Source organism: Drosophila nasuta, chromosome 3, assembly GCF_023558535.2.
Source record: "Drosophila nasuta strain 15112-1781.00 chromosome 3, ASM2355853v1, whole genome shotgun sequence".
NCBI lineage: Eukaryota > Metazoa > Arthropoda > Insecta > Diptera > Drosophilidae > Drosophila > Drosophila nasuta.
The window spans coordinates 1,537,926-1,552,820 of record NC_083457.1 but is presented as its reverse complement, the minus strand read 5'-3'; the positions used below and the strand labels follow the sequence as shown (position 1 = coordinate 1,552,820).

Here is a 14,895-nt window from a genome sequence, read left to right as displayed (position 1 = left end):
TAAGAGATAGAGCTATAATTTTTTTTCGACAGCATTTGTTATGTTTGCACGCAGATCAAGTTTGTTTCAAATTCAAATCAAAAAAATCGAATAACAAGCGTAATTTTAAAGCTAGAGTTACGAATTTTGGTATATACAATAATTACTATAGTAGTTATGATTCCTGAACATTTGGTTGCGATCAGATAAAAATTGTCGAAGTTATTAAAGAAATTCTTTTGTATGGGCAAAAACGCCTACTTACTGGAGGTCTTAGTTACTTTGTCTGACAATCTGGTATATTGTGCCGTCTATGGTATATTTTGAATGCGGTACTATATCGATATACCACATATACCATTTGGTATATTTTTTAGTATTTTTGTAATATATTTGGTACATTTTGAGAAATATATAGCGCAAAATATATTGCTTTTATTCAAAATGGGTAGCGGGTATCTCACAGTCGAGTACACTCGACTGTAGCTTTCTTACTTGTTATAAATAAATTAAATTTCTAAAACATTAATAAAAACTATACAGATTGTCTTATTGTAGGCAAGTCAGTTATCTGCATTGATAACAATATGTTAGATATTAAATACTCTTGCATCGTTGAGTTTTGAATCAATAACTGTTTGTACACGCATTCCTACAAAACTGCAATCATATCAAATTTTGACAGCTATGCCAAATTACATTGCGAATGTTTAATAATTTTGCAAATAGAAAGAGCAAAAATGTGTTGCGTTCAATGCAACATCATTCGGCTATAAATTGTACATGCATTCTTTGATTCATTTCATTTGCAATTCAATATCGAAATACTTGCTCGTTGCTATTGTTGTAGTTGTTGTTGCTATGCATAAATGAAAACTAATTCGTGAAAATGTTTTGTTTTCCAATTTCTATTTACAGTGGCGCACATCAGTGGCAAAAAACCAAATGCAAATCAAATCGAATTGAATTGACGCAAAACCACAATACGCATTGAGATAGAAAGCGATAGCACAAGTAACGGAGAAAGAGAGAGAAAACGCGATGCAATACGATGAGAACAATACACGCATCAAGACGAAAAAAGTTTAGCGAGTAACTCGGAAAAGCTGTCTGGCGCAATGAAAAACTTATGAAAAACGCTAAATTAACAACGGCAAAGCGAAAAGTTTGAACTCACACACAATCAACACACACACAACCATAACAATTCGCATCCAGGACCCGGCAAGGGCTCGTCCTGCCTGTCAGCCAGCGTGCCTGTCAATAAATAAGGCAGCCAAATAAGAGTTGAAATTCATCGATTCGAAACTGAGGCAACCCCTCTGACACTTCCATCAAGAAGACGAAACGCGCAATTGCCACAATGTGCACGAGCTACAAGAGCAACAATAACAAGAAGGGGAAGGAGCTCGACTTCCATCCACTTATGTGGCTCTCCCTGGCTGGATTTGTTCTGGCGTTAGGTGTTCCTGCCTGCCTGGGGGAGCAGCACCCGGCGACTGCTGATGAAGGTGAGTGTTAGATCCTTTTTACCACTGATAGGGTTACACTACACTGTATCGATCCACATACACATGTACACTAAAACACACTCACATACGTTTGTATTCTTGCAACGTCTCGTGCGGAAAACCCACACGCAACGAAGGGTGGCGGCGGTATAAATAAAACATTCGGAGCCATTGACGGAATTGCGTCAAAACCTCAATTGAAAAATAAACAGCGTAACCACAAGAACACAAGTCAAAATGTTTTCAAACGAAAATGGAAATGGAAATGTTGAAAACTGTGCAGGGTAACGAATCAACCCAAACCAAAAACCCGAACCCGAGCCACAAAAAAAATGGAAATGAAAATATAAAGAATGAAAAGTAATTTAGCCATTAACACTTTAGTGGGTCGTGCATTGAGGGGTTGCTATATTTTTTGTTAAAAGTTCGAGTTTTATTCAGTTTGTTTTCAATGCGCATTCAATTTAAAAAGTAATGAAAATGACATTTTGATAGAGTTCAGTTTTGTAAGGCGACCCAAAAGTTAGTTCGCATTGGTAGCGCACTAAGTATGTATTGATATACTATTTTTACAGTGAAGTAATAAATATCATATTCAGTTAAATTTCTATTTGTTTTGTGTACAAATTTAATTTGCTTTGTCGCTATTTGTTTTAAAAAACAAACTTAAAATGTTAATAATAATTTAAACTGATACAGATGGAAATAAATATATTTAAAAATATGTTTTAAAAACTGTTGTATATATTTAAAGAAAAATAAATAATTATTAATTAAGTTGCATTGAAATTAAAGTAATGAAATCTTTAAAACACAAATATGGTATATAAAATAATATGATATTAAAACAAAATTCAAATTCTTAATAAAAACATTTCTTATTTTCATCGCTATCTCTTTTTGTACAAATAAACCATTGATAGCCTTTGGATATCGATGGATAATTACAGTTAGCTATAGGTCAGCTGTTTCAAATGTTTATTAATGGCAGATAAATAGGTAAAAGTAAAGGTCACAACTGCTGAGCTCACAATGATTTGATCCCTTCGGTTTCAAGTCGAATGAAGTTCAGGAAAATGTCATTGAGTTTTCCGTTTGGGTTTCATTCGAATTGCAGTCGGTCATGTTGGTTCATTATCGTTTACTGTGATTATACTTGCCAGCAGTCTGTGTTTGTTGGCTTTTTCGTTTGTGTATTTGGAAACAGAGGCGTAACCTTTCAGGCCAAACATCTGGCATCGAAATTCACTCACAAACACACACGCACACTCATTGCACCGTTAATTACTAGGGACTGGAAAATAGAAATGCACTTTCTGAGTTTTGTGCTCGTAATGTTGCGCTTGGATAGCAAAGCAATTCGTTGATGGCAACATCAACTGATGACCGAGGGACGCAGATGCAGATGCGGATGTGGATGTGGATGTGGATGTGAATGTGAAAGTGGATGCTAGTCAGATGTTATAGAAGTGGAAAGGGCGATTTGTAAATTTTCATACAAATCGCCTGTCGATTTCTTCCCCCTCAGAACATCAACAGACCGAATTGTGCCATGTGTAATTGGATTTATGCTTCTGGTGACAAACTGTGACACTCATTCGATCCTTAGCCCCGTCCTCAGAGTCAGACTGAACAGCACCATTAAAAAACAGTTGTCGTATTGTTATCGATGTTTTCTGCGCTCTCTCCCCGGCTATCATCATCATTGTCAGCGTCATCATGATTATTGTGATTATCATGATCAGCGTCAGCCAAATGTGATTTAAATTTGATTATTCTCAATTATATTGTAACATGCATTTCATTTCAATTTCATTTCATTTTCGATTTCATTCTTGGAATGCTCCGTTACAGCCGCTTCGCCCTTCGTCCCTCGCGCATCGCTTCACTCTTAACCCCGCACAACCCCCATCAATTTTTTTGACTTTTCCTGTTTGGGTTCGATTCGAACTCGTATTCGTTTGTTTTTTGTTTTCTGCTCCATGTTTTCTTTTATTGGTTCACTTGAGTGGATTTTGATGCCTGAGCCTCTCTTCGGACGGTTGCATTTGTTTGATTGAAATTGATTTGGTCTCGCTGGGGATTTGCCCAGACTTTCTACATGTTGTTGGTGCCATTGCTGTTGCTGTTCTTTTCAAGAACCATAACCATATTGTAGTATTATTTTCAAGTGCTCAAGTTGACTTCACTGCGGCTTAAGTGTTAAAGTTATAAGCAGTCTCAGCTCCAGTTTCATTGGCCTCTCTTATGAGTATATGATTTTTTTAGCACTCCCGGCATATGCCCGTTCCAATGCCATACAGATTATTGCTCACTACATTTCAATTTTGAGGATTATGAAGTGCTTCTTTGGTTGTGTGGGAAGAGCGTGGCTTTCCCAAGGCATTGAATGAATTTGTCATTATCTTAATTATAAGTGCATCTTGAGAACACTCAGCTTCTCATTCCCAAAATACACTAAGTACACATTCTCATTTTCATAATTAGATGAGATTGTTCCCCAACTCCGGTGAAAACAAAAACTATGAAAGAGTCCGTAAAGGAAATTCGTTGTCCCTTTTTCCCAGGTTCGAGGTCAATATGATACCCAAAAAATAAACAAACAAAACTCCGAACTACCCAAACTTAACGTTGCTATCTAATCAAATATTCAACCTTTTTTATTTCGCTGAACTGATTTCATGACTGCGATAAGCAAATATCTGCCATTCCCCGACAAATTACTTGTTAACAAGTGCATTTTAATGCGAAACAAAAAAAAAATTTACTGGCGCCTCAATTTTTCCCTTTAGCCAATTTGTGGCATGTGCTTAGACGCCCACTTCAGCTTTGTGTGCCGTGTGTGTGTGTGTGTGTGTGTGTGTGTGTGTGTGTGTGTGTGTGTAGTAGTAGTAGCCGCAATTGGAATGAATGTGGCCAATAAAAATAAAAACAAGCCTACAACTGTAGTTGCCTGTGCTCCCTTCTCTTCCCTGCTCGATGTCCCCACTCTTTCGACCAATGGAATAGAAAATTGGCATGGTTTTTTATGCTTTAGCTCTCTTTGTGTTTCAGTTGTGATTGCGGCGCTTTTTAATTTTTTGGCTAAACGTACTTTGTAATGTAATTTGAACATGCAACAAACTATTTGGCTGGATTTTTAGTTTCAACAATTACTGCAGCAACTGGCTCAAAGGGTCTGCAATTATATATGTGGAAAGCGAAAACTGGGTAACAGTTAAGGCCTTTAAGAGAGAATCGATTTGTATTTCAGTTGAATTTAAAATATTTGGGGAATATGCTTTGAAATTGACCATGATTAAATTGGTTTTCAACCATTGATAAGTTGCTTGGCAACACCCTTTTTAACAAGGCAATTGGAAACGCTTTGTAATGAGCATTTCCTGAAAATTCCACCAAATAAATTATAAATTTCCATTTAATTAAATGCGGCAGCAAACAAATATATGTATATTCTCTATAAATACAACTAACACCGCAATAAAGATTGTAAATGGACCTCGTTTCGTTGTGGAGTGGAAAAACAAGTAAATAAATATCGCAGGAGCCAAAGTGTTTTGAATAAATAATAAAAAGAAAAAAAAAGAAGTGGAGAGAAAACATAAAAACAATAAACAAAGGCAAAAAATGTGTGTATAGAACGCAGATGTTTTCACACAGAAATAATCCATTAATTCAATAAATGCGTAGCGGATATTTTTTGTCGGTTGGTCAGAAGGAGTCAGTCGTCTCTTGTCTCTTGTCCTTTTGCAGGCAACTTTGAATGCCAAATATTTGTGGAACAATTTGTAAAAATGTTGTTGGCGTTTTGCCGCAGCTGAGGAGCATCCTTCGCTGCTTCGCTGGCTGCTGATGGAATCAAAACCCTTGACGGCGCTAAGCGCGAAGGCAAATAAACACAGTCCTGGCGGATGTTGTTGCTCATTTTAATCCCTGTGATTCCTGCTCCCAATACAATATTGGGAAAAACACATAAAACACACATATAGGATTTTCAGACCCTTTTTCCCCATTTTCCGTGGCACTCGAGAAACAGAAGCTAAGCAAACAGCGCTGGAACATGGCAGCAAGTACTTGAAAAATTACCCACCCGCAGCAATATCCTGTGAATGGATACGAGATATGTGAATGGATTGCTGCGGCCTTTGACGCTCTGCGGCATGAATGAAAATGCAGAAAAGCCAGAAATATTTTAAAACAAATACACACACACACACAGCCAGACTCCTCACACACTACGGGGGCGTAAACTCCGCAGACTGTTGGCCGAAAAAGAAGGAGAAAGAGAGAGGGAGAAGGACAACCAACGTGTTCCGCTCAAAAATCAATGGGCTCAATTTTAAACCGCTCGAATTTCATGTTTCATGTTTGCTAGCCACCTACAGATGTGCCTGAATCTCTGTATGCGTGTGCGTGTGGGTGTGGGTCAACTTCCATGAGTGTGTGTGTGTATGTGTGCTGATGCGGTCAAGGCAGAATCCTGGCTTTGACAGCGCGCCTGCTCACCATGTGTTGCTGCCTGCGGATTCTCAATTGAGGATTGCGCATTGGCGTCGGATGCCTTCTCGATTTGCAAATTGTAAATTGGCACTCGATGATTTTCGATTTACAAAACTGAATGATGGTCATTTTGGCATAAAGCGAGGGTTGTTTGTAAACAATATTTGACTAGAGTTTAACTTTGGATAGTGTTTATGTATTTCCTACAATTAGGTAAATTTCGAGTATTAATCGATAGTATACAAAGTTGAACCAATTTTTATACCCGAAACCCATATGGTAGAAGGGTATTATAACATTGTGCCTCCTGGAAATGTATGTATGAGACGTCTGTCTGTCTGTGCGTGCGTATGAACATCTTGATCTCAGAGACTATAAGAGATAGAGCTATAATTTTACTTGTTACGTTTGCACAGAAGGGCAAATTTGCGTCAAATATGCATATTTCCGACCCCAAAATCCACAAAAATCGAAAACCTAGATTAATTTTGTAGCTAGAGCAATTTTACGTACACACAATAAGAACTGTAGTCTTTATGATTCCTGAAAATTTGGATTACCCTTGGATTGGAAAATACTTCGATACTTCGGGAATCAGTTGCTTTGGCTGCTATAATGTCACTCCATGGTATATTTAAAAAGCAGTGATATGTCAATATATGAAATATAGCGTTGGTATATTTTAAAATGAATACCAGAGTGTTTTGCTCTTATTCACAATGTGTAGTATCTCACAGTCGAGCACACTCGACTTACTTGTTAATTTTACTTTTCAGTTGATCACATAATTTATTTTTTTGTAATTAATATTCCGGAAAGTTATTAATAATAGTAAAAGTTAAATTTGTTATTATAATCCTTTTAAGTGGTGTTTCTTAATTTAGTAGCTGTATATGGTATAGAACACATATTACATAGAACAATAGCTGAGTACTGTGACCTTCGGTAAATATGTATGAATGCATGCATATATGTTGTACTTATCGGTAATTTATGACGACTTTGCTGCTATTGTTGGTTTAAGCACACGTTTTTTCTACTCTTCCCTCATATGATGTTCAGGGGGATTTCCCACAAATTTGCCATGCGTTTTTAATGTACTTGACCCCGCTGGCGATAACTCGGAGAGCACTGAGACGGCATGAGGAAACCGACCAGGCAGCTGCCTGGAAAAGTGCAGCTCCCGGCGGCATGTGGCCGTGACTCTGACGATGTGAGTGTGTGAGTGCTCGTTTCTAGACTTTTCCCTGTGTGTGTGTGTGTGTGTGAGTTTGAGTGTGTCACTGGCATGCTCCATTTATGCGCTGATATACGGAATTATGCTGAAATCACGTTCCCACACAGCACACATCGAAAGGACGAAGCCTGTAGAGCTAGAGGATAAGAGCCCAAGCCCATTCTGCAGCTTGTGCTCGAGTTCTTATTCTTGCAGCAGCCAACCACTGGTGTAGCGTTGAAAATCTCAGCAGGAGCCCCACAGAAAAGTGCTTCCTGCATAAGCGATTTTCTCTGCTTATACTGTTGAAAATGGGTGTGTGCTTCCTTTGATGTTCGTGTTCTTCTTGGCCCGTTGTTCTTGCCGCTGTCTCCATACTATTTATTTTCACTTGAAATGCTTTTACTATTCTTATGCTCATGCCACTGAGCTGCCTAAGAATACACAAAGTATATAGCATACAGTGTATACAGTGAATGGAAAACAAATTGTCTGTTTTGCTTACTTAAAAGAAATCGATATTGGTCGACTCAATAGCATATCCTCGCCCTGTAACAACACATTCTTGCCTCGGGCACTTTGCATGTTCAACTGATTTGAAAATAATTCAAATCAATTCATTTCTTTCGTATATCTAATTAGCTGTTATAATTACTTTAAAGTTTTAATGCTTTATGTATAAACAGAATACAAGTTGAACATAATTTTATTTTTGGTTTACCATATTTTGTGATTTAATGGCAACATAAAACTTTTCAAATTGAAATAATGAATGTGTGTTAATGAGTAATGAGCTGATTTCATCTATTTATCAACGTGGTCAGCTTGACATTCTAAGCCACAAATCAATGTGTGTGGACCAAATTTGGTGACAAACAAAGAAAAACAATTGGCAACAGACACCTTCAATCAATTGAAGCTGTGGTTTTATGACTTTGGTGGCGCGTTTAACGATGACACGTCGGCTTCTCGGGTTTAGTTTTAAGATAACCGGCATTGCCATCTATCTGTCTTCAGGCCCGTTCCAGAGTTGACAGCCCATCTGCATTAGGTATCTGCTGTAAATGGGTCTGTGATTTGGTTAAAATGCCATCATTGATGCCAATCAATCGACTATTTTATGGCTGCACCATTTTTTTCTAGGCTCTCGCAATCAGAGCCGTGTTTGAGTTTTTTCTTAAACATTTCAGCCGACAGTGTTGCCGATTTCCAAACTAAAAACAGCTAAAATTTAGGCATTTTACAGTTTTGTTTTCAAGTTTAAGAGAAGTTTGTCGAAAAACAACTAGATTTAGCGGGAAAATAGCCATATTGTTAGCATTTACCGAGAATACCTTGTCATTGAGTCATGACAAATGAAGAAGCCCTTGTTTGGCAGCTGGCTGCCAGTTAAGTGATGGTTGGGCGTATCCACAAATCACCTCGGTAAGGCTGAGCAGGCTTTGCATGACAATGACACGGCCAAAATCAAATCATTGTCTCACTGACTTCAAATTAACTCTCGGCGGATGGCACTGAGAAAGGATGTGTTGTAGCACCATAATGGAGATTTATCAGTCGTATTATCTATCCATCAATCTTGTCAAACACATCTCTCTATATATTTAGTCTTAGACAAATGCGTCTGGGCGATGAGTTTGATATTTACAAATTACAAAATTTTGACACGATTGATGATAGAGCCAGCCAAGGTCTGATATAAACAGTTTGTCTCCCACCAATAATAGCAGAAGCCCCTCAATTAAGTTTAAAACCAAAAAAAAGAACGAAAATAAAAAATAAAACACACATCAAATGGACGCCCTAAGTAAATTTATGTGTATGAAAGTTACAGCTCGGCAATAAAAAATATAAATATGTATGTATGTATGTATATACACAAATATATAAATTTAAACATCAACTTGTGTGCAGCAAAAGGCAAATTTGATTTTCATGCATATTTAAAAGGCAGTGTCGGAAAATTTACGAGTTCATCAAGTGTTTGAGTCTCATGAATATTCATGATTCTGCACCGAAAAAACACTTGACGCATATTTCAAAAATTTTGGAAAAAGGAACTAAAAACTGTAAAACTATTAAGCTGTCCAAAGGCTCAAAGGCCCATTTGATAATTAAGTTAGCAGCGATTAAAGCATAACCTTCGCTTAACATATTTTTTCTCGCTTTAACTTCATAATAACTCTTTGACTATCATAACATTTTTTTTGTTTCACTTTTTTAATAAATGATCTGACGTTTAGTTTATGTTTATAAGTCTCATAATCTACTTTTATAGTTTGTTTACTCAATTTGGTTGTAGCATTTTGACATTTCACGCTTCAAATTAAACGCAAACAAAGCAAAAGATGCACATGCCATATTTTATGGACTCAGTCCCCTTTTTTTTCTTTTTTTGACTAGGGGGACATTCACATTCTCAATCCAATTCCCATTCCCAATTCTAGCTCCCAAGTGCAGAGTTAAAAAAAGCGTGCCATCAGACAAAACAAAGCCTAAAACTTGGGGCGGAAGTGGCCAAAAAACAGAAAACGTCTATAACGAAACTAACAAAACACAAAAGCAAAACAAACTGCAACGAAAACGAAATAATAATGGAAACAAGCGAATACCAAAATGGAAAAATTGTTGTGCCAGTTTGGTGAGAGAATACAATGTGGGGGAGACACATTGAGAATGAAACGAAAAAACCCAACAAAAATATGCACATGAATTTTGTTTCAATTTCACATAAATCGCAGAGGCTTAAAAATGCCACGAAGTTCCTAAAAATACGCTATGAATTCTGTAAAAACTGAACTTAGTAGCAGCTAATACGAGTTGATAAACTAGTAAATGATAATATTGGTCTACGCTTGAGTGGGCTAATCATTCGAGTACTAGAATGCCAAATTATTTTGCCTGCATAAATTAACCAATTTTCATGTAATTTTCTACTTGAATATTATTGAAACTAATTAAATGCTAATAATAAACCTGTTTGTTAGTTGTTGAATCAACAATTTCAAATAATTATCCGACTGAGTAAATCCTAATTGGATAGCGCACTCCACAAAAACATTTCCATCTATATATGCAATCTCTTGTCTGCCCTATGGCAAGCCCAAGGGAACTTGGAAGCAACAGCTGATCACATGTTGCCTCAAAGTTAAGCACAGTCTATTTGCGTATTTATATACTCAGAGGTATCTTGTAACCAGCAGCGATTGCATTTTTCATTCATTCCTCTGTTGCTGTGATTAATTTTTGCCATTCCAATTTTATGCCACAGCCGCCATGGGTTACACCCTGGCATTTTTATTATGTATTTTTGTTGCTCCCTCTGCAGTATCCGAGTGCTGTTGACAACTGGCGACTGCCAGAGCGGAGAGTGGAGAGTGGAGACTTCTGGCGTAGTAGTCTCTTGTCGTACGCCCATTCATGGCTCCTAAGTGGCCCAATGCGTTTATACTTTTTGCTGTTTTGTGTGCGATGTTATTAATGATCTACAAATTCCCTAGACATTTCATTCCATTTGAAGTTGACACACAAAACGCATGACAATAGACGACAAAAGGGACTGGGATATGGGAATAGGAACTGACTGAGCGTAGGGGCGTGGTAGAAGGTGGATGGAGGGGGAGGAAAACTGAAACCAAATGTTAAAACTGTCCAAACACGCAGTTCCGCTGTGTTCTCCACTGCGTCGATCTCTCTGTTCATTCTATTCTATTTCATGCCTATTTTCCATTGTATTCTATTCTATTCCGTTCCATTCTATTCTGTGTGGTTGTTTTCGTTGCGATAGTGAAATGTGAAATGATTTTGAGTAATTTATTTTATAGTTGCGCTGAAGTATTTATTATTTTGAAAAGCGCTGAACAATGCAGTGATTAATTTGACATACCCCCGTCACCGTCGCACATCTCCCTTCGATCGTGGCCTCCCTCTGCCAACGCTTGCGTCGAGCAAGTGGCGCACTAATCCCTTTGGAAATTCCTTGTGGCCACGTCCGCCACGAACCCAACTCAGCCCCAATAAAACCAGAGCAGACTCGATTTTCTATATTTTTGTTCTTTTTTTTTTTACTTTTTTTGATGCAACATATTTGATTTTATGTGGCATCGTGTTATTTATTCGAATCGGTTTCGCTTAGAGTCCCACAGACATATTGCGGCAAAGCGGCCTTTGAGGGCGTAACAAGGAACCCTCCCTTTCCCGCTTCTTCATCTTCACCACCTCTCCGCCTCTAGCCTTGGCTGCCGGCTATAATTTAGAATCAATCGTTATGGTTTTGGCAGCTTGCAAATTTTTCTTTATTATATCATATTAATTTTATGAGTGTTGTTTTTGCCGCTCTTCACAGAGGCCGCCGACACCGCAGTCATTTGCCAGCGTCTCCGCTCCTCTCACCCATCTGCTTTATAGCATTTAAAAGATATTTTTCATATCAATGAAGCTTTATTTGGCCTGGCCCAACAAGATCCGAGCACAACAACAAAAAGAACAGCCACAGAAAAAAACTTTTGCTAAATTTCCTAAAGTCATGCAAACATTTTTTACATATATCGATTTTTTGTTGGTTCACTTTTACTGCCGTTTTCGTTGAGCCAGTTTTGATATTTTGCTTTCCTTTCGGCCTTTTTTTCAGACATTTTCTTGCGTGCTTTGTGTTGCTAAGTGGTAGGGGGAGTTGGAAATAGAGAGAGTAATGGAGGGATGGGTGGGCATACATATTCAGGACTTGTTTCAGCACATTTGTTATGACAGGCTCAAATTGGGTGCTATCAAAATTATATATTATTTTGCATAATATCTTCTTTCTGGCTCGAATTGTGCCTGCCTCTGTGGCTGGCAAACGACGTGGCTAGAAGAGCTAATTTGATGCGGCATGAATATCATGTTACCCAGCGATTAGTTCCGTGGGGCGGGTGACGGGAGTCGAACTGCGAACTGTGAATCGAGCACCGTAAGATGCCCTCCGTGTTTAGTCTTGAACCTTTAAGGTAGACCTTTCAACGAAAACAACACGCAGCACTTACAGCACTTTATTGCAACTATTTGTCAAAGGTGTCATGGCACTTCAAAAGCGAGCTTCCATTTGCAAGAGCAAGAGCAAGAGCGAAAGAAAATGCAAAAGCTTTTGCTTCGCAGCGCCAACAAACAAAGCCAGCCCAAGACAAGGCGCAGTTGAGATCATAATGTGTCCTGTCTAACAGCAGCAACAATACTGTAAATATGAGGCTTACTTACGATGGGAACTCAACTAACATCTTGAACTGTTATGCCATTATGGTGAACATTACTAGACTTCAGTGCGACCCGTTGAACTTCCTGTGACGCGGGGCGAACCCCTTTTATGGGCTGCCATAAACACGTGTAAATCCCGTTCATAATGAAAAAGTCACGATTTCTAGTGTCAATATCGTAAAATTGAGAACACGTCGGAAAGAAACTCCACGGGAAAAGAAGTCATTGGCATAGCCATTCTCATGCCCATTTTGGGCAATAAAATCGAACTAATTGAAGCTCCCACACATACCTCCAAGTGAATACTTCTCAATCCAAATAGATCTATGGATTCCGCTCCAAACAGCGGTTTTACTTATCTATCTCTACTTATCTCTCTTCGACATTCTTCCGCCCATTCCTAGACGTGCTCGAAACTATGATCTAATCACTTTGAGTGATGTCTCTAACCATTGACAGTGTCCCCTAAAGTTGGTGTGCTCGAGACGAGTCCACCACGTTGGAGTTGAGAGTCGTCCGTATCCATGTCCATGCTGCAGGTTATCTATCGCCTTTGCGTGTTCTGTTTGCATTTTACAAATGTCAACAAAAGTGAAACGCGCTTTGAGGTTTCTATTAGCATCGAGGGGTGGAGAAATAGAAGGAAAGGTGAGTGTAGTGTGCATCGAGTGCGATAAGCGTGGCGAGCCACACGTTGCAATGCATTTGATGGACGGCACAGCGGACGCGATAAGTGCAACCCAGTGGAACCTCCAAACAGACTTCAGATTGCCATTGGTCTTCGGTTTGGAGCTGCAGCCAGAGTTGCGGGGGTTAGGGCAGTAATCCATCATAAAATTAGTTTCTCGGTCCCAAGTGCCAGAGTACAAAGATTTTCGAACATAGATTACGTTGCAAGCAACTTGTTATAAATAAAATATAAGCATAACATTATTATATACGCTTATATAAATATTCAGGTGCCCGCTCGAGCTCGAGTGCATTCAGCGGTTGACTGATGTGGCCTCGACATGCCAGCAAAAGTTGACGTTTGATCTGTCTTTCCGTTAGTTCACTTACCAGTCACTATTAATAAATAATCAAAATTCTCGGTCAACGGTTTGCGTGTAAATGCAAATCTGAATTTAGTTCCAAGCTTGATGAAAATCCAATAATTTTCGCCGCGAAAGCAAATTATTTGCCATATATTTATAACCTCCGGGGTCATATAAAAAAGGAAGTAATCACAAAAGCTCCTGGCTAATTTGGAAGTTCATTTGAATGAATTTGTCAGTGGAACAGGATTTGGTCATAAGCAATTGGAAGCGTATTATTGGAATTCTCGGGTATCGGGTCTATATGCCAACAAGTGTATGGGCTGCCACAGCAATTTGAGCTTCCGCCAAAGCGTTTGATGTTGGGCCAGAGACCCCAAAATCCCAACAAATGCGCCTGCAGGAAGTATTAAAGCTCAAATCGACGACAACGAGTAAAGTTCTCGGCCCAAGTCCAAGGTGTGGTAGTTATCCAGGGGAAGGGGGTGGGAGAGACGTTTGTCCCAAAGTCAAATAAACGACAGCAAAATCAAATAAAAAATCCACTCAACAAGGGGGGAGACAGGAACGAGACGGGTCATAAATGGGCAGCAGCAACTCGAATCGCAAATTGTCATTGGTCACGTGCAGAGCATTGCTCAGAGGATTGCTGTTGTTGTTGCTGTGTGCAAAATATAGAAATAAAGGAAAAATCAAAGACACATTTACGTTACACTGTTGTCATTGTTGCTTTTGCTGTTGCTCTTGCTGTTGATGTCAAGTGGCGCCTTTTGAATGAAGGGAGGGGAAGGCGTTTGCTTGAGTCATTGCCAATTTGTCGCCAGCAATTGTCATGGCTATTACTGCTGCCATGTGGCTTAAAGACAGTTGACGTCTTGGCTTGAATTGCAGATAACCTTTTGATAGCAAATAAGAAAATTGTTTAATGCCAGACTTTGATTAAACCTCACACTTTATCATCGCAATCGTTATTGATTACGAGCCGAGGATATCGAATTATATTCAAAGCATGAACCAACAATATTATAAATTTAAAATCGAATCCGAGACTCAATCATTTCCTTAGTCAAGTGTTTCAAATTACATAATCATTTCCATTTCTTTTTTTCCCAGCAGTTTACAGAAACACTAAATTTTATTTATAGTTGCTTTCAATTTAAGCTAAAACTTTTCCAAACATTTTCATTCCGACTGATTCATTTCCTTGATGTAAAAAACATAAACATTTTTTGTTTGATTTATTTGCCGATCTGTTTGGATTCTTGCTGCTGTTTTCTTGTTTGCTTTAGGAGAGAGAGGCGCCAAGTTGTTGTTTCTTATTTATGAATGCGACGAAAAGCTCTCGAGGGCCGTCTAGTTTCCCATTTTCCACTTCCCTTTTTACACTGCCAGCGGCCCCCCATTGGGAAGACTCCAGGGACCAAAA

General features: G+C 38.6%; 2 protein-coding genes across 3 annotated transcripts in view; one reads left to right on the top strand and one right to left on the bottom strand.

The window, feature by feature from the left end:
• The window catches only part of LOC132790599 (uncharacterized), a 49,848-nt gene that overhangs the window by 15,829 nt on the left and 19,124 nt on the right, over positions 1-14,895 (top strand). Inside the window, exon 2 of the mRNA XM_060799177.1 lies at positions 898-1,490. Within this exon, the coding sequence (XP_060655160.1) occupies positions 1,343-1,490 (148 nt within the window). The 5' untranslated portion in view covers positions 898-1,342. The remainder of the gene's footprint in view (positions 1-897; positions 1,491-14,895) is intronic.
• LOC132792010 (uncharacterized) lies at positions 13,603-14,890 on the bottom strand. Of its 2 annotated transcripts, none has more exons than XR_009632958.1 (3): positions 14,420-14,890; positions 14,183-14,365; positions 13,603-14,130 (listed from the first exon to the last, which is right to left on the bottom strand). XR_009632958.1 is itself a non-coding variant. In XM_060801198.1 (3 exons), exons 1-3 carry the CDS (start codon positions 14,565-14,567, stop codon positions 14,016-14,018), a joined length of 312 nt encoding a protein of 103 aa, XP_060657181.1. In that variant the 5' UTR covers positions 14,568-14,885; the 3' UTR covers positions 13,603-14,015. The 2 variants fall into 2 exon arrangements, 1 of the variants encoding a protein (XP_060657181.1); XM_060801198.1 differs by having other exon boundaries at positions 14,554-14,885.

Excerpts from the sequence above, each read along its gene's own strand:
- LOC132792010 (XM_060801198.1), bottom strand. Across the intron at positions 14,131-14,182 it reads AAAGCAACAATGACAACAGT|CAACAACAACAGCAATCCTC; the intron begins GTAACGTAAATG and ends TTTTGCACACAG.